Raw genomic sequence first — 20,530 nt, 5'->3', positions numbered from 1 at the left:
AACATGCATGTTACATAAATTGGCTACACTAAATTGCATATGGCTGAAGGTCTCTGCGTGGCCTAGTGATTGACTGGCAACCCCTCCAGGGTGTACCATGACTCCTGGCATAGACCACCTTTAGACCGCTGGACATAGGCACTACCCTGCAAGGCTTAGATTTCTGTGGATAATTGTTGTAGACAGTCTATTTGTTTGTGTTGCTGAGAAGGTTGCATTAATACGGGCTATCGATAGCCCCCATGAGAAAATCATTTTCAGCAAAAATCAATCATGCCAGTAATCTAAAAGTTAAAAAGCCTGCAAAAAGCTGATGAGTAAACTACATTACAGGCAGTGTTGGATTCACAAATACATAAGTGGTTTTGCACACAATTTCCAATCTTATAGATCAATTACATGAGCTTGGCTAAATATTTAAAACTTAATTAAGTTCTAATAAAGGCTTAAAACTTTGTTTGCTTGACCAAACTACTCTGGCCTCCAATAATCCCTGGAGCCTCTGCTTTGGTTAGAATTCTTGGCTACTGCTTCAGTGCATTTGAACTCCCAATGTAATCAACATTTGGTAACACAGTCCCATTTTATGGCCATTACCCCTGAGTGCCACGCGATCAGGCAGCAGGAAGAAGGCTTTGTTGAGAGCTCTCCACAGACACAGTGGGCCTGGGAGAGGAAATGGCAACTGAAGCTCAGAGAGTTTGATAAGAACCTCAAGGCTGCATGTTTCAAATCTTTTCGAAAGGAGGCGTTGATCTGAGTCGGGCACCGTGTAAATATTATGCTGATTCCAAAGCAAAGTTTAACCTCAACAAGCAATTGTTGAGACTGGGTCTCCCCAAACTCTTTTAGTCAACTGCACATAATCCTATATTCATATATATAAAGTGAATCAGTACTTTCTTGATCAGAACCCTGCAAAGGGACCATATCTTCAAAACCACAAATAATTAGAATGTATTTTATATTTTCTGAAATATTTTCTGTGTTGAAATCACATGTTTTTAAGAACAAGTGACACATACAATTTTCTCACGTGTGCCGATGCAAGCAGTCTCATTCTGGCAGCTGGTGGTTAAATGTTTTCTAACTGTTTATGCAGCTCCTCGCACTCTTAACTTTAAGCTCACTTAAGCAGACCTACAGCCAAGCAACAGCCTGAGAGTAAACAGCCAAAGGTGAAGCAGAGTGTTCGTGCTCGACTCTGTTGTGGCAACAAATGAAGCTGTAGAGGCAGATGGAGACTGTGGTCACATAAACATAGCTTTAGAGGGCATCTATAAAACATTAAAGAATTCCCGCCAACCTCTAGGTGAGACGACTGATGACCCAGTTGTCTTTGTATATTTAATGCTCCATGAACCAAACAACGAGGTCTTAGGTTAACTGTAAAGCCTAATTAACATTATAAATTGTATTAACCTAAATGCTGCTGAGTTGTAAGGGAACAGGACACAGTTAAAGCTGTAAACAGAAAGGTTTAAGTAAACTCTACTATAAGTGCTATAAAACAATAGAAAATGAGGAGCCTAATGAGTAAAATCTAAGAACCTTTTACAGGAACCAGGATCATTTTCTCCTTGTCACTGTTTGATCTATCTTACTGCTACTTTACATTGTTGTGTAATTTTTCTCTCTTCCCACACACGTTGAGGCAGCTGAACATGATGAACAGGATCACAATTCATTTTAAAAATTATAACAGTTCCACATTCCCACAAGTTTTGAGGTAATTTTCATATGTTTTAAACCATAACCACTGCAACTCAATCTGAATGTTTTAATGATCTGGATTTTGGTTTTTTGTTTAATGTTGTTCTTGAGCTCTGTAGCTGAACTAAACTGAAGGTAAAAAGTTTAACAAATTCTAAGGAATTGTAGATGTTCTTTGGCACCTCTTGGCTTCATTACTTCTGTCTGAAGCAACATTCCCACAGGCATGTGAAGAAGGAGAAACCATTTACCTAAAATACACTGTAGGCTTCCTTTTAAAAGAACTGTTTTTAGGCTTTTGAAAGCTGTGAATGAAGCTCAACAGATTCCCTTTGCAGAGTTAAGATTACTGGTCGTATGAAGCTAAATCATCTCTCTTTTACCATGCTTTTGTGATCTCCTCAGTCCAAAGCAATGCGTGAGCGATGGCTTCTCCAGGGAATGGGAGCAGAAGAAGAGGCGGCACGTCGGAAACAGCTGGAATACGATGAAGAACAAGGGAAAAAACTTGAAGACATGATACAAAGGTACCATGTTGTTACGGTTTGGGTTTCTTCTTAATGGATATTTTGGCAGGATAGCTTGTTCAGATATTACACTTCATCATAGAATACACTGTTACAGATCACCAATGTGAATGCAGACTGCAATATAATCTGACCCTGAACAGATGTTTGTACCAGTAAATTAAAGCTGCCACATCTGTTAAAAAAGCTGTTGCATGCAGAGAACATACAAACTCTACGCAGAACACCGGCCAGGAGCTGAACCCAAGGCCTTCTTTCTGCAAGTCATCAGTGCTACCAACTGCGTCACCATGCAGCCCTACACCACTGTGCAGCCCTCGCGCCACCATGCAGATCATTTAATTTGATAAAATTCCCTTTGTATCCTTGTAGTTTGCTGTCAATCAATCCAGTTATTTTTTAATTTTATTTATATGTCAGAAATGTATCTGCTAAATAAAATAGGCTTTACGTCTTCATCTATCAAAGACCAAACATCAGCTGCAGCATGCATCATGTGTGATACTTCTTGTACACATGTGACCAAAAATAGAAAATGTGTGCATTTGATTTAAAAATTTAAAGAGAGCAAGTAAAAGGCAGGGAATAACGTTTCAAAGGAAGCACAACAGACACAGAGTTGATTGATGAATCAAGAAAAAGGGCAAGAGTGATGTGATCCTGCATGGACATCCCTTATTTGTGTCTTTAGGAGGAGTTTCCTGATTCCCACTTAGCATTGCTGCAAGACAGTCACTTATTCCCGAGTTTGGGGCATGAGATCATGCTATGAATAAAGTGCCAGCCAGCATGACACTAGGTCGCAGATGTAGATTGTGCTGTTCTCTGTCTTCTCTGAAACAGAGTCAGACGGATTTAAAAGAACAGAGTCTGCAGGCAGGGGAGTCATCAAGTGTTCTCTGAAATTAGAGCTATGGTTATAATACAAACTGTGGATCTCTGCAGCTCCTCCAGAGTTACCGTAGATGTACTTTTTACTCTTTTCTTTATGCGAGTGAGCTCCTAAAACTAAAGAAGAGAAGCAGAGTTTTTTAAAATAACATTTGTATCTAAGGGAACAAACACCCTGAAAGTTTTACTAAATCTTAGTCAAATTTACTGAATGAAGGAAAAATGTATTTTCCCGTGTTATCGAGTGAACCCAAACCTGTGATTATTCCTAACAGTTTTGAAATAAAAGGAGAAAACACTAACCTCACCAAAAACTAAAAGCTAAATGTTATCAATAGTAGATGAAGTCCTGATGGAATCATGATGGCTTTAAAAGTATAACTAAAATGAATAGGAACTTGAATTCTTCTTCTTAGATCAGACGATCAGAGCCCAACCCAGATGTTCTGGGCCCGTCAACCATCACTGGCTCATACTCCAACTCCAACTCCTCATCTGTCACTTCAGTGCATGAAAGAGACTCTGTTAAATGGTGTGGATTATCACTTGCTTTGCAATAACATCAACATAAGACGCTGTCAGGAACACAGCCAACTGTCGATTTGGTGTAAACAGAACAGCAGTGAATGGTCAAAGAGCAAGTATTGTGGGCTACAGTACAGTTGTTATGTGGATCTGTTTCATATGAACCACTTCATTCAGCTGCTGTTAAACAGAACTGCTGCCTGACACTCTTTTAAACAGACATATTTCTCTTGGTGGTTTTAATTACTTGCATAACCAATTAAGCTTTTAATAGCACTACAGGCTCTTGTGTCTCCCTGTTTTCTTTTTTCCACTGTAGCAGAACTGAAAAGACTGGAAGCAGCAATTTGAACAGAAATAATTGTCATACTCAGCAAGTTTGCATGTGCAATAAAACAATTGTGATTTCAACCTAAAAGAACTCCAAAAAAGGACTATGTTTGCACAACTGGAGTCAGTTTGGAAACCAGTATGGTGTGCCAGAATGAAATCCTGGCTGTATTGCTATACTGTATCACCAGACAGCAGTGAGGTTTGACCAAATCTAGATACAGCATGCAGTTAAAGTCAGATTTTCACGCAGATTCTGTTGTGGACCAAATGTCAGGTTTACAATACGTTTTGGTGTATAAAGGAGTTCACATGTGTGAAACTAAACATTATTTATCCAGGAAAAGCAAGGAAGCCTTGTCTGGAAGTCTAAAGAGAGACTTAAGCTGCATTAATCCTACAATTTAAAACAGCTTTTCCTTTTTAAAGGACAAGTGAAGTGTTGCATTTACAGCATAAATACCGTGAATGCTAATTTGCATATGGTGATCTTCTGAAAAAGCAAAAACTGTTGTTGAATAAGACAACATGAGAGAACTTTTAAAAAGGTGAAAATTTTAAAAGAAATACAGTTCAATTAAAAAGGTTTTGTATGAGTAGTGCAGTCTCAGAGGTAATATGTAAAGATTTATATCTTTAAAGTGGTGTTAAATTAAATTATGTTTCATATAATGCAACATATTACATTAACCTCTGTAACACTGGAATAGTTAGAAGTAGAAATTACATGATGACTGGGGTGCACAACAACAAAGAAGTGAACTCTAGTTCCATGTAAAAGCCAAAAATGTAATGAAATTAATAAGAAATATGTTAATGTATTTGTGCATTGGTGTTAGTGGATATGTGTGTGAAGTCTGAAAACCTGTAGTTTTAACTGCTTATCGTACTGGAAGTCAATCACAAAGTATTTCTCTACATTTTATGTGTTTAAACAGTGAAGGAGCATGTTCACAAATAGTGGTTGTACAGTATGAACTGCGACACACCTAATGAAATACAAACCATCAGAAGTGCTAATAGTTTATACCTGCAACTTTAATTGCAATTGTTTTACATGCATGGCAGCCATATTATTCTGAACTTGGGACTGCTCTGCAACCCCCGACTTTTCCACCTAAACTTCAACAGCCGTTCTTGATGTATTTCCGACAAGGAACTTCAAAAATCCAACATGTGGGTACAAATAAAACACACCATCGCAATCCGGCTCAAATGTTCCCTGGATTTTATTGTCCTAGTGTCAAAAATGGGGTAATCTGCGATTTGTAAGTGTTTGCATTTTGCAGCTCTGGGAAAACTTGATCTGACTTTTACAAAGTGGTCAGCAGAAAAGTGGATAGAATTTTCTTGCTTCTGAGGCATAGTTCAAATTTTATAAAGCTCGGTTATATAAAAGTAACACAGTGTAAACAAGGCAACATTTTCCTTTGTTTTGATGTCTAACCTGTTGATGTAGTGTTAAGTAGAATAATTAGTTAGTTAAGTTAAGTTAATTTGTTTCCATCAACTTTGGAATGTAGGACAGCTAGGCAGCACAGTTAATGATGTCGTCAGTTTTAAATGAGACAAAGCAAAATCTGACCCTAAAAAAATCATGAAATTTAGACTGTTATCTGTTGCCTCTTGAAGGGTCGCAGGGGGACTGGTGCCTTTCTCTGCCAGTCGATCACAGGTCAACACAAAGAAATACAGGTTAAAAAAAAAATTTGCACACCCGCTATATAACTATTGGAAATTTAGAGTGACACGTTTAAAAACAGTTATGTGTTTGGTGTGTGGGAGTAAGCTGGAAAGCCCTGTGAGAATCCAAGATTACACAGGGAGAATATGCAGAAAAACCCCAGACCAGGATTTCTAGATGTACATAAGAGAAATTAATTAACAGAAAGAGCACAAAGACAGGGATGATCTTTGTTTCTGGCGGGTCTTTGCTCCTGGAGGATCTTTGCTCCTGGATGATCTTTGCTCCTGGACGATCTTTGTTCCTGGATGATCTTTGTTCCTGGCAGATCTTTGCTCCTGGAGGTGCTTTCTTCCTGCAGGATCTTTGCTCGCGGATGATCTTTGCTCCTGGAGGATCTTTGTTCCTGGAGGCGCTTTCCTCCTGGAGGATATTTGCTCCTGGAGGATCTTTGCTCCTGGAGGCGCTTTCCTCCTGGAGGATATTTGCTCCTGGAGGATCTTTGCTCCTGGAGGATCTTTGTTCCTGGAGGCGCTTTCCTCCTGGAGGATATTTGCTCCTGGAGGATCTTTGCTCCTGGAGGCGCTTTCCTCCTGGAGGATATTTGCTCCTGGATGATATTTCCTCCTGGAGGATCTGTGCTTTACAATTGAAAATTAATCTCAGGTGGAAAAAGATGCTGACAGACTAAACATTTTACCATTATTTTGATGTCATTGTGAGGAGGTGAGAGATCTTTCTGCCTAGATGTGTGTGTGTGTGTGTGTGTATGTGTGTGTGTGTGTGTGTGTGTGTGTGTGTGTGTGTGTGTGTGTGTGTGTGTGTGTGTGTGTGTGTGTGATTTCAAGCTGAGGGTGTGTCATCTATATTTACTCACTGTGGGACACCATCCCAGAATATCCTGTACGGTGGGGGAGGGTGGGATCTGGAGTCTTTCCACTGCAGAAAGGGACAGAGGCTAACTGTTAGACCTCTGAATTATCTACATGAGTGAGAGTGAGATAGATGCGGTGCATAAAGGTGCGATGATGTGTAAAGCCTGGATTTCTGTGATGAAAAGCACTCATACACTTCCATCCTCCTACATTAAAAAGTTTCTGAAATGTGGTCCCAGCCCAGACGCCGTGTCTGTCCTTACTGTTTATATTCTAATACCACATGGACCAGTGGGCACTAACAATTATACAGAATATAAGTGGCAAAAACAGAGTAGCTGCTCTTTTATGGATGCCTTGTATTTTTTTCTAACTCTCGAGAGTACGTAAGTGGAACAGCTGTGTGTGTCTTCGGAGAACAACTGAGCTACTGAGCCAGAAGTGAATGAACGTCCCTTCAAAATATCCACTGGAATGTAAAAACCTAATGAAAAACATGCTGTAAAAAAAAAAAACACCAAAACATCTGGACAAGAATGTTGTCTTTGTATCCTGTCACCGTTAAACTATTAATTATATAAAGCAACAATATCTTTCTTATTACAATACGTTGCAAAGTTAGTTAAAGTCCTTAAACTTCAGAGATTTGTTAGAAAATAGTGAATAAACAGCATCCTTAAGACTAAGAAACACATCCTATAGGTTAGGGAGAACGCTTTAGAGAAGCTTAAAGTGTTGTTAGGCTCTGAAAGAATAAATCCTGAGCTTTGAAAATTTCACCAATAACTTTTCAATTCACCATCCAAAAATGAGCTTGGTACAACTGCAAACCAGGACATGACTTTGTATGAGTCAGGTTTAGCCTCAGTTATGGTTGAGGTGCAAACACACCCTCCATTTCTGCTACCTGTTTGATCCCTTCTCTTTTCCAGCTGTTATAATCAGTCTGACAGAGAGATGTATCCCAATCCTTGTGGTTTTTAGTATAACAATGACCATCAGTGGGACCCTTTGTGTGGTTCCTTGAGACGACATTGTTGTAAATGAGCGCCGCTTAACTAAATAATCTGAACTGAAACTGTGTAGTTATGCAGCTATAGGCTTAGGCTGCTGGAGGACATAATGACCACTTTCACCCTCTTCGCTACATTCTCACACTACTCTCCAATTTTGCATTATTTGCTGTTATTTCAGTTTTTAACTTTGTTCTCCCTCTTTTCTGCTCTGTGTGTACCTGTGACACCTTTCTGGAGAGGGGAATCATCCAAGCTTCTGCTGCCAACAACTTAATGCTCACTCTCTACCGATGATCCACATAGCCCTGTCTTTTAGTGTTCAACCCTTTCTCTCTCCTAGACATGGTGATTGACTGAGCTTAACTGTAACTAACTGTATGTGCTCTCTTTCAGACTCTAACCTTGAAAACTGGCTCAGAGTTTATCTCTTCTTTCTTTCTGGGTGAAACGACTAAAGGAGTTACATCCATTAACATTTACTTTTCCTTCCCATAAAAAGGACTCCTGGATCAGTGCTTCTTTGTTCTCTTTGTGTCTCTGCTCTGTTCTCTCAAATCCCCAGTCGGTCGTGGCAGATGGCTGCTCACACTGAGCCTGGTTCTGCTGGAGGTTTCTTCCTGTTAAAAGGGAGTTTTTCCTCTCCACTGTCGCTACATGCATGCTCAGTATGAGGGATTGCTGCAAAGTCAACGCCAGTGATTGTCCACTGTATCTACATGCTCATCAGGGAGGAGGGAATGCTGCAAGTCACTGACTGGATGCAATCTGCTGGGTTTCCTTAGATAGAAAAACTTTTTATCCAATTTGAATAAATAACTGAATCTGACTGCACTGTTCAATGGTTAGAATTAATTGGAATGTATGTACCTGACTTTTGTGAAGTGCCTTGAGACGACATGTGTTGTGAATTAGTGCTATATAAATAAACTGAATTGAATTGAATTGACTGTCCTTCTAAACTGACAGGCCCTGCAAGAAAAACATTAATCAGAGAAGCAGCAACAAAGCCCATTGTAACTCTGGGTGAACTGCAGAGATCCACAGCTTGGGTGGACGACTATTAGTTCTGCACTCCACAAATGTGGTCTTTATAGAAAAGTGCCAAAAAGAAAGCAATTTTTTACAAGAAAACCAGAAGACGTTCTGTATAAAGGTTGCCATAGGTGGACACAGAAAACATAGGAAGGCAGTCTGGTCAAATAAGACCAAACTGAAAATTCTGGTTGCCATACAAAACTCTCTGTGTGGCAGAAAACTAACCCTGCACATTACCCTGGACATGCTATCCCTACTTAAAACATAGTGGTGGCTGTATCATGCTGGAACAATGGCTTTTTTTAGCAAGGACAGCGAATGTGGTCAGAGTTGATGGAAAGATAGATAAGGTAAATACAAGGAACACTTTAAAGAAATCCTCTTAGTGGTTAGAATCTGTGAAAGACTTGAGACTGGAACAGACTTCACCTTCCAGAGGAACAACGACCCAAAATATACAACCAGGGCCACCATGAGAGGTTTAGATCAACGCAGATGTATGAGTAAAAAAGGTCCAGTCAAAGTCCAGATCTAAATTCCGTTGAGCATCTGTGGAAAGACTTTAAAATGTGTACAAAGTTCTAGGGACATGCATACGGTCAAAGGGATGGATATTTTGGCAAGGCATTGTACTTGCAACTACTGAGACTGACAGGGATGAAAGAGAACACAGGCAGATAACAGGACTTCATTGTGTGGAGAAGAAGACTCTAACTTGCAGAGAGGCCAGAGTAAGACAACTGTGGCTGCAGCAGTGGTGGTTTTGTAGACATCTCTATCATTACATGACTGGGATAAGTGAACACAAAGAGGAATATTTAGCAGAGGACGGTCCTTTCACAGGGTAGCACTGACCCATGCCTGCTTTTGGATTGCTGCTTTTGAATTATTTCTCATTTTATGTAGCACCAGACGGCTTTGTGCAGATGTCGCCATCATTGTGAGGGATCTGTGTGGTTTCCGCTCCATGCATGCATCTGCCTCAGATGGTCGAGTTATATTTTACCACTCTATTTAAAGCAAGACCAGTGCAGCAAGAGGAGGCCTTTGTGTGCTTATTTATACTGACGGTGCATGTATCAAAATTAACTGCGGATATGTGGTACGTAATTAATATACCCTGGCCCACTTTTCTCACGCTTTCATGAGTGTTTAATGTAGTTGCATAATCACACATTGCTGGTTATGTGTGTAATCAAAGTCCACCCAACATTCCCTGGTGAATTCTCCCCCTACATTGCAGATCAATATTGTTGCATCTTATGTTGTTGTAGCTATCAATAAATTACTAGACTGGAAAATCGTTTAGATCTGAACTCAGGACACAGGAGATCTATGTGCAGCAAGTTTGGAGACAGCAAACTTTACCTACTGCAGCAGGCTCAATGAAGTGCCTCATAGTCTGTTACATAATTTTTAGTATTATTTGCTTCAGAAAGGTAGTTATAGCTTTTACAGGTGTGGGAAAGTGTGATGCAATTTGGATGCTTGCACAGAGATGCAGCTCTGAGCCCTGTGCAGATGAAGCAGATGGAATGTGCCTACTCATTTAGATGTTGTTGCCAGCATTTCACAATGTTATATTTTTTATTCACAAGCTACATATCTCTTTAAAGCAAAGTCAAGCCTGAGGAGGTGAACGTATTGCAAGGAGGATCTAAAAACTTAAAAGGTCTGCAAAGCTAATGCTACAATTAAAAATGTATGTATGTAAGTGTGCTTTTCCCAGTCCATCCCAATCCATGCATTCCACTTTATTCCACTCTGCCGCTTGGTAAATATTTGCTTTTGCTAGTTTTTTTCCTAACCTGAAACCTTTAAATCTAAGCAAGATGTGATCACTTTTTTTTTAAAAGCTACAGTGCCCTCTACAGTTATTTGAACCTTTGGTAAAAATATGCAAAAGCCTACATTAATTCATACTTTATTGCAAAAGCATAATCTTACTTTGAAAATGTTACTTTGGATTTATTAGATGATTTTAACTCCTTGATGAACCAAGTCTTGTTTTCTACATTTCCATTTTTTAGTTTTTAATTTATTATCCTGTTTGAAGATTTAGGCAAATTTAGGTGAGCAGTTTTGTTCTCCTAGCCCTGATTTACAGACTTATAAAGATCACTAGATGTGTTACAAAACATTCAGCTCTAGAGACGGGACAAGGTTTTGAAGACTTACAATCCTCCTTTTTTGTTGACATAAATAGTGAAAAATTGTCCAACACCTCAAAATGTTTTTACCGAATTTCTAATCAGTTGAGAATTATGCAGTCCTGGTGAGACAAGTCTATACAGGTCCTTCTCAAAATATTAGCATATTGTGATAAAGTTCATTATTTTCCATAATGTCATGATGAAAATTTAACATTCATATATTTTAGATTCATTGCACACTAACTGAAATATTTCAGGTCTTTTATTGTCTTAATACGGATGATTGTGGCATACAGCTCATGAAAACCCAAAATTCCTATTTCACAAAATTAGCATATTTCATCCGACCAAAAAAAGAAAAGTGTTTTTAATACAAAAAACATCAACCTTCAAATAATCATGTACAGTTATGCACTCAATACTTGGTCGGGAATCCTTTGGCAGAAATGACTGCTTCAATGTGGCGTGGCATGGAGGCAATCAGCCTGTGGCACTGCTGAGGTCTTATGGAGGCCCAGGATGCTTCGATAGCGGCCTTTAGCTCATCCAGAGTGTTGGGTCTTGAGTCTCTCAACGTTCTCTTCACAATATCCCACAGATTCTCTATGGGGTTCAGGTCAGGAGAGTTGGCAGGCCAATTGAGCACAGTGATACCATGGTCAGTAAACCATTTACCAGTGGTTTTGGCACTGTGAGCAGGTGCTAGGTCGTGCTGAAAAATGAAATCTTCATCTCCATAAAGCTTTTCAGCAGATGGAAGCATGAAGTGCTCCAAAATCTCCTGATAGCTAGCTGCATTGACCCTGCCCTTGATAAAACACAGTGGACCAACACCAGCAGCTTACACGGCACCCCAGACCATCACTGACTGTGGGTACTTGACACTGGACTTCTGGCATTTTGGCATTTCCTTCTCCCCAGTCTTCCTCCAGACTCTGGCACCTTGATTTCTGAATGACATGCAGAATTTGCTTTCATCCGAAAAAAGTACTTTGGACCACTGAGCAACAGTCCAGTGCTGCTTCTCTATAGCCCAGGTCAGGCGCTTCTGCCGCTGTTTCTGGTTCAAAAGTGGCTTGACCCGGGGAATGCGGCACCTGTAGCCCATTTCCTGCACACGCCTGTGCCTGGTGGCTCTGGATGTTTCTACTCCAGACTCAGTCCACTGCTTCCGCAGGTCCCCCAAGGTCTGGAATCGGCCCTTCTCCACAATCTTCCTCAGGGTCCGGTCACCTCTTCTCGTTGTGCAGCGTTTTCTGCCACACTTTTTCCTTCCCACAGACTTCCCACTGAGGTGCCTTGATACAGCACTCGTTCAGAAATGTCTTTCTGTGTCTTACCCTCTTGCTTGAGGGTGTCAATAGTGGCCTTCTGGACAGCAGTCAGGTCGGCAGTCTTACCCATGATTGGGGTTTTGAGTGATGAACCAGGCTGGGAGTTTTAAAGGCCTCAGGAATCTTTTGCAGGTGTTTAGAGTTAACTCGTTGATTCAGATGATTAGGTTCATAGCTCGTTTAGAGACCCTTTTAATGATATGCTAATTTTGTGAGATAGGAATTTTGGGTTTTCATGAGCTGTATGCCAAAATCATCCGTATTAAGACAATAAAAGACCTGAAATATTTCAGTTAGTGTGCAATGAATCTAAAATATATGAATGTTAAATTTTCATCATGACATTATGGAAAATAATGAATTTTTTCACAATATGCTAATATTTTGAGAAGGACCTGTATATTCTGGTTCCTAGTCTGGTTCCAGTGCAAGAAAAGCATTAAAATGCTCTGTTTTGTGTTTTCACAAAAGAAAAGTTTAATTCATCTCAAACTTTTTTTTTTAGTTTTTGTCAGGGTTTGGACTTTGTTTGTTTTTAGTCACTTTTTATGTTTATATTTAGTATTTTGGTGGTCGTGGTTGTTTTGGTTACTTCCTCTTACTCCTGATTATTTCCTCCTTGTGTTTGTTGTCACTCTCCTCGTTCATTGCTCCTTTGGTTATTGTTGCTTTCTTAGTTATGACTTAGTATGGTTTTCTGTATTGTTGTTATTGTTATTATTATTATTATTATGCATTATTGTAGTGCTCTGGTTTCCTTGGATTTTCCTAGTTCATTTTCCCGTTTAGTATCTGTGTTTATTTATGGTTAGGTATTTGTTCTCTTTTGCACTTTTGCACTTTCTCTGTCTTCTTTATAGTTGTAGTCCCTTTCAGCATGGTTCTTTATGTTTAGTTTCTATAGTTCTAGTTCTCCCTCCTGTTAGGTCAGCTTTAGTTATTGTTTACATTTTGTTTGTATTTATTCTAGTCCTCATGTTCTCTGCTTGTTTCCAGTTGTTTTCGTCAGTGTGGTTTTAGGTTTGTTTTCTTTTATAATCCGGGTCTCTTTATGGGTTCTTTGTTTATACTTAGGTTGCCAGGTCTTCGGTTGTTGTTGTTGTTCTTCTTCTTCTGTTTCCTTTAGTTCATGGTTATTCTAGTTTTCATATGCTTCATTTAATTATTTATCTTTGTCTATAGTTTTGCTTGGTCTGTGTTTCTCTTTATTGTTTATTAGTCCCTTCGCCATGTGATAGCCTATGCATTAGTTCCACCTGTTCCTTAAGCCTCCCTGCCTCCCTGTCACACCTGTTCTTAGTTCCTTTGATTACCTGCCTTTGTCTCCCTCAGTATATTAGTTGGTTTTGTTTCATTGTGTGTTGCTGGTTCCTTCGATCACAACCACTGATTAAGTTCAGTTTTTGCTACGTTCCTGCAGTGTGTACTCAAGTTTTTTGGTTTTGTCTCATGCTTGTACCTGCAGCGATATTTGCTACGTTTTTGCTACGTTTGTAATTTTTGAATAAAGCTGAAAACTGATTCAAAATGCTGCTGCCAAGCTCTTATCTGCGCTTTAGTCCACCCCAAAACCCCATCGTGACAGTTTTAGTTTTACAAACTGCTGATACCATCTGAAACCACCTGATACCAAAATCTATGAAGGAGTATTTTGAAGACAAAAATAGATTTCTGATGCTGCATAGTGTCCCACCAAAGTAGAACAGACCCTATTTATACTATTTTAATATACAGTATTATATATACTGTGGATCAATATCCTGGTTTCAAATTTATTAAAATGAAGTCTCCATTTACAATATACTTGATTTTTTTTCTGTTTACAAATAGAAAAAATAATCAGAGGTTAGATAAATTTTCCCATGCAAAATGCAGCAAGCAAAAAGGCATTTGAGGCACTTGTTCTCTTATGCAGGCCCATATTTTTACCTGCATTAGTCTTTATCTGCAATGATTTAGCTAACATCTGCTACAACATTATTTGTTTGGATTTTTTTTTCACTTATGTCACAGTGACAAGTATGATTATTGGCTTAGATTTTTTTATTAAAAAGAAGTTAACTCATGGTCCTTGAACAGAATAAATCAAATGTAATCATCTTTTGAAGGAACCTTTTTGAAAAAGCCTTTTGACTACTGACACAATTGACCCAACTTCAGTGTGCATCATGTATTGTTTTTAAAGTCATAACTCGACAATCATTCTTCTCTGAACTCCTTTGAACGTTAAACAACGGGACGAATAAAGCATCTAGACTGGGAGAGAAAGCTTTCAAGTACAAACCTACACACATCCATACATTATGTGTCAGAAAGCCAACTGGTAAAGGGAGACCAAATACAATGATATTGCTGAAGTTTATCTAATAGTCCATGAGACACTTTCTTATGAGATGCCAATTTACCCAGTGTCGACAACCACGCCTAATACGTAGGGGGGTGTTTTTGCCGCCAGTGTCACAAAAGGATCCGTTTAGCTGTGTTAGGAGCCAAAATAATCCATCTCTTTTCATGAGAGGAAAAGTGAGAATCAAGAAGTCCTGTGGTTGAACCGAGCACAGAACGTTTGGGTGAAAAATGAAATCTCCTATCCAGAATACTAAAACTAATCTCAGAAATGTTTTTCCACTAGCCCTGAAGTGCTGGGCAGCTCCATAGAATATGCAGAATTGAAGCACCTTGACCATCCAACAAGTATCCATAGGTATTAAATTCCATTTCTGTAGTTGTTGCAGTGTTCGATGCCATCTGTGGACTATCTTTCATTGAATAAACCTGCTGCCTATATCTTTATACATGGCATTAATATTAAAGACACATGATTCCCAATTATCAGAAGATATGTCTTCTTCCTGGTCTTCCAGCCCAATGTCATTTAGCTTTAGAAATAGGGTCAGTTATTTGTTCTTGCAGCAAATGATGAATTTTAGAGGCAATACCTTTGCCCAAGAATGATCTAGGTAGCAGTGCTTCTACAGGACTATCCATAGGACAACTGAGAGTGCTTCCTCGAACATTTAGATTAAGAACTGCGCAACTGGAGATATCTCCAGAATTGGTTATGTGATAGACTATATATTTCAACAATCCAATCGAAGCTAAGAAAATGTTTGGTCTTACCTTCAAATAAGAGAGATATAAGAAAGATACTAGCTTTACGTCACTGTGCCCAGTCAACTTGTGTCCTTCCAATCACAATTTATTTATTATTCTAAAAGGTGCCAAAGGTGATTTAATAAAGCCTAGCAATTGGCCCTGTATAATTTACACCATATTAATTTTGGAGTTGTAATTAAAGGGTGCTTAAGTTTATGGTTGGGACCAAAGAACTTGAGAGAAAGTTTTTTTATGTGTATTTAAGGCCATGACACTGAATTAATGACAAATACATTGAAATATTTTGGTATATTGAAAACTGATATTTGATTATATAAATGCTAAAGCCTCTCCAAGTGATCTGGATTGTATTTTGTGGCCTGCCTAAATTATTAATCCACATCAGTACATTTCTGTGTATGAATTAGAGGATAGTTAAAAACAAGGCTGGGGTCGTTTCTGATAGGTACAATGTGGCAAGGTGATCCCACAGCCCACCACCTTTTTTTTAGATTTACCATTATTTCTGTCTCCAAAGAGTAACTAAAGTGTGGAAACTGCTTCTATAAATTGATATCCTCTGTCCCTAAAATCCAGGTTCTTGATTTTCTTATCCTATCAGAATACCCAAATCTATTCCAGTTTGAACTATCTGACCGAAACTGTCACCCTTAAGAGAAAAGGAAATTGGCTATGATGTCCAGAAACAAAGTAGAAACCTCATAAACTGGAATGTCCTAGAACAACAGTGCCACTGTCTACAGTGAAGGATAGTTTGCATCACCTTGGTTTCAGATAGTTGAGCCAGGAAAGAAACCCTTGCTCCATCATCAAAACTCCAAGCTTGACTGAAATTTGGAGCTACCCTCACAGACAAGCCAAATATCGTCTGGAGAAAAGGTAAATGCTCAGGCGAAACAAAGATTGAGGTATTTGGCCAAATTGACCAGACGAATGTTTGAAGGAGAACGTGAGGTTTCAAGCCCAAGAACTGTCAAGCATAGTGGTAGTGGCATCATACTGTGGGGCTGATTCACTGACAATGGTAGTGGTGCATTGTACAAAGTGAAAGGAGTAATGAGAAGGAGGATTACCTCGATATTCTTCAACTTAACTTGAAATCGACAACTATGGTGGAAATAGAACAATAAACTGAAACATAAATCAAGGCCGTTTTTGCAATTGATAAAGCAGGATAATGTTGGTTTTCTTAATAGCCCCTGACTTAATTCAATACAGTTCAGTTTATTTATATAGTGCCAGTTCACAACACTTGTTGTCTCAAGTTACTTTACAAAGTCAATTCAAAGAGTCATACAGATTTCAAGACAGGTACATACATTCCAATTAATCCTAGTTGGAATGTATGTACAATTTCTAATGTATGTATATTTCTAATTTTGGCAATGTTCCGGAGGTGAAAGAAGGAAATCCTAGAACCTCTTTGAAAGTTTTTTGACTATACCTAACAACAAAGTGTGCTGCAAAACAACCAGATCTAGTGAATTCTATTGTTTCTGATAGGATAAGTGGTCACATATCCCCCCAAATTATGAAAGAAGTTTGTTGATGGCTACAGAAAACTTGTAGTCAACGTGCAACTTGCCAATAAAAAAATGGCGCAGTTGTGATCATGTTTGTTTAAAAAATCCACAATGATTTTTTTAATTTTTCTCCACAAAATATTCTTTCTGCAAGATTCAAAACTGATTTTTGACATCTTGGCTTTGCTTTCAAGGGCTAACCTCACTCAGTTTATGTACTTCCTGCAACAAACTCATCACCCCCAAAGCATACAGGGCAAGGAGGAGGAAGAATTGTGCTTTGCTTGGAAAACAACTATGCAGTTGTCACAGAGAATTTAATGAAAAAACTGTAGTTTGGTCAAACTTTGGTGTCTCGGTGTGTTGCTGTCTCACTCTGAATGATGGGAGGATACCAACACATGTAAAACCAGATGTGCAGCTCTTCACAGTTGCAGAGATAACTGTGGTTTCTTTCAGGATTACTTCTCTGAAAGCAATGTTGCCTTAAAAAAAGAATATTTTTATATGACTTTGTTATCTGTTGTTTACTGTTTTAGGCACTAGATGGCGCCAAATAAAAGCCTCACGAGTTCCAATGTGTCCCTGCAAACTTGAAACCCTAATCCTAACATATAAAACACATTTATTCTAATTTGACAGTCAGGTAGGTTATTAAGGTTAATATTATTGGTTTCAGTTTTTTACTCTTCCTTTCTGCTGACAGTTAATATTCCAGTATTTGTTTTTACGATAAGCTCATTGGTTGCCACAGACATTGAGTGTGAAGGGGTTAAATAAAGAAAATGTGTTTTTGACTAGGCTATTACTTCTACTCTTCCACGAAAGCAAGGATTGGCAAGAAACTGTGCACATAATATGCAAAGAGGATCATTTATTTGGCAGAAGAATAGTTCACGGTGAGCATCCTTTCATGCACATTGGAAATGAATCTTTGGATTTAGGCAATTTAAGTTGTAATAAATCCTCAAGATCTGAGTATCGAAGCACACAAGGAAGAATTTGGACAAACCCTGGGAATCATTCAGCCACAGTGTATTGCAAAAGCATTTGATGTTTTTCACATTTTGCCATTTTATAACGACAAACTTTAATGTATTTTTCTTTGAATTTTAATATGCTAGACCAACGCAAAGTAGAGCATAAAAAGAACAAATAGTTTTCAAAGGTTTTTAAAGAAAAAAAAAGTATCTTCCCATTTGTAGTCACACCCCCTGAGTTTGTAGAACTTTGGTGGAATTACAACTGCAAGTCCATGTCTCTACCTGCTGTGCAAACCTATAGAATGAGAATCTTGTGCCCTTCTTTGTCAGACTGGAAAGTCCTCTAGAGGATTCTCAACTAGATTTAGATCTGGACGTTGGCTGGGCCATTTAAAACACATGAATTTTGCTTCATCTAAACCATTCCATTTTTGATCTGGCTTGAAGTTTAGCACTGAATACAACGGCAAGTCACAATTTTTACATTTTGACCACAACCTGACTTTCCTTCCTCTTCACAGTTATGCACTACTTTGCAGTTTGTTTTGGGGTTTGGAGGTTGGATACAAATGTTACACCTCAGGTTTTTATTTGAAAAACCATTTGAAAGCAATTTATTCCCTTCACTTTATAATTATGCATCACTTTGTGTTGGAGGTATCCCACAAAATCACAATGAAATATTTTCAAGTCTGTGGTTGTAATGTGACAAACAAACGTTTGAAGGAATATGGATACTTTTGTAAGGTTTTCTATTCACCTGCAAACTCACAAAAAAAATCCATATCAATGCAAAAAAATGACAAATCGTCTGATCTTTCACATCATTGTGAGACAAGAAAAGACAATAAACTTTGATAACAATCCTTAGAGTTATGACTTGCACTGTGCTATATTTGTTAAAGTCCTTCTTTAAGCAAGGACAATTCAAAGTACTTTTGTACACGGACCATTAAAAGCCTCATTTCAGATTACCCTGACCCACCCCAAAATAAACCAATTGTTCTTCTCCAAACAATACTTTAAAGAGGCATAGATAAATAACGGTGGTTTTGTACTTGGTTCAGCTTTCAAAATAATTCTGTGTGACCATGGGAAGAAGAACAGATTTGCATTTAAAGGTTTTATATTTACACTACAGTTTGATAACATTACTGCTGCCATAATAACGTATGTAGCTTTCCCATGTGCATTTTTCTTATATCAAAGAGTTTGTTTGTGCACGAGCGCAAATGAAGAAGGGTACTTGGTCTATGGGTAACTTTAACATCCACAAATCTAACAGAGCAAAGTGACACATTAAGAATCCTAATGGCTTGCAGATAACATACTAAAACCCCACCAAAATTCCGATTTCACAAAGGTCTGCTTATTAAAATAAGTCAATAGGTTTAGGGGTGTGTATTGAAAAAATGTCCCTCAAACGAAACAGTAAAGTCATAACCTCAAGGACTGCAACTTATTCATGGTCATAGGTTCCCTAAATTATGTGTGAGCTCCACTTAAACACTGTAGAGCTGCCTGTTAATGTGGGATTGTTTTGAACCCTAATACCTTTTACATACACACATTCTTAACACGCACTGACCTCACAAATACCTCATTTCCCCCAAGGGACATATTCTGAAGCAAGGAAACAAACCCTGGTCCTCCTCCCAGAGAGCTTCCTAGTATTGTTGTTACATCCAACGCTTAAAAGTATATTACCATGGAGTGCATGCTTATACATTAACACAGCCTTGTTTATGTTGTAGTTTGTGGAATTGTGAAGATGTATTAAAACTGTCAAGGTTCGGGAAAACAAAAATGCCAGGAATTTGACTATTCTTGGAGCAAAAACAGCAAAGCTGCAACTCAGTACTCAGCTGAGAGAGAATTATTCACTATTTACTGTCATTTTGTATGCATTTTTAATTTAGGCATAAGCAGATTTTATCGTTCTTTATAGTTAAAGCTTTAAAATCTTTAAAATGGTGCATAATTGTCTGCATACACTAAAGAGGGTACACCAATACTGGGCTAATCTTGCATACCTGCATTACAGTTCGCATATTTATCTCTAATTTACATGAAACCACTCTCCAATTTTCAGCCGTACCGACATTAACAGTTTTTGGGGGGTTTGTGTATCTGCTTGCAGGTTGGAGTCTGAGATTGGTGCACTTGAGAATGAAGAGTCTCAAATTTCTGCCAAAGAGCAAATTCTTCGCGAGCGTCTGAAAGAGACAGAACGCTCCATAGAAGACCTGCAGAAGGTATTTTAAAAAATTCAGTAAAGCCAAGAAATTGAGTAATTTGTAACTTTTAAGTCAAATTATTGAAAATACTGAAATCATCTGGCTATCGCTGTCCTCTTGCATTGAAATAAATGTCAGTTGCCCCACATACTATAGCTTATTTAAATGTGTTTAATCTGTTTTTGGTATTTTGCTGACAATGTGATTTTTAGGAAAAACCATGTAGCTAAACAGAATTCAATCTAAATTCTTCTTTTTTAAATTTGATCTTTTTGTGCTCTGTTTGTTTATTTGAAAAAACAATTCACAATAATGCTGACCTAAAAAATGAAGCAGCCTCTTTAACAATGAAAGCACAATATAGAATATGATGAACACTGAGATAGCAGCCATATTGGTAAACCAGAAAAGTTGAAGATTAAAGCAGACAAAGTCGTATCCTATGAAACCACTCTACTGCAATACCCTAAGTGGATTTTCTCTTGTGTCTCTGCAGAGTCTGATGACCCAGGATAAAGGTAAGACCAATGAAAATATGTGAAGATTCCCACGTATGAGCCCAGGGTCTCTTGTAATGGTCACATGAT

The 20,530-nt window shown here is 38.4% G+C and overlaps 1 protein-coding gene across 6 annotated transcripts in view; it reads left to right on the top strand.

Moving 5' to 3' along the window:
• LOC124872566 (A-kinase anchor protein 2) overlaps positions 1-20,530 on the top strand; it is a 108,887-nt gene that overhangs the window by 37,702 nt on the left and 50,655 nt on the right. For all 6 annotated transcript variants that reach the window (XM_047372722.1, XM_047372720.1, XM_047372721.1 and 3 more), the window contains exons 4-6: positions 2,119-2,240; positions 19,847-19,961; positions 20,440-20,461. In XM_047372722.1, the coding sequence (XP_047228678.1) occupies positions 2,119-2,240; positions 19,847-19,961; positions 20,440-20,461 (259 nt within the window). The remainder of the gene's footprint in view (positions 1-2,118; positions 2,241-19,846; positions 19,962-20,439; positions 20,462-20,530) is intronic.

This window comes from Girardinichthys multiradiatus, chromosome 8 (assembly GCF_021462225.1).
Source record: "Girardinichthys multiradiatus isolate DD_20200921_A chromosome 8, DD_fGirMul_XY1, whole genome shotgun sequence".
Taxonomy (NCBI): Eukaryota; Metazoa; Chordata; class Actinopteri; order Cyprinodontiformes; family Goodeidae; genus Girardinichthys; species Girardinichthys multiradiatus.
The sequence above is the reverse complement of the archived record's forward strand: the minus strand, read 5'-3'. Positions and strand labels throughout refer to the sequence as shown.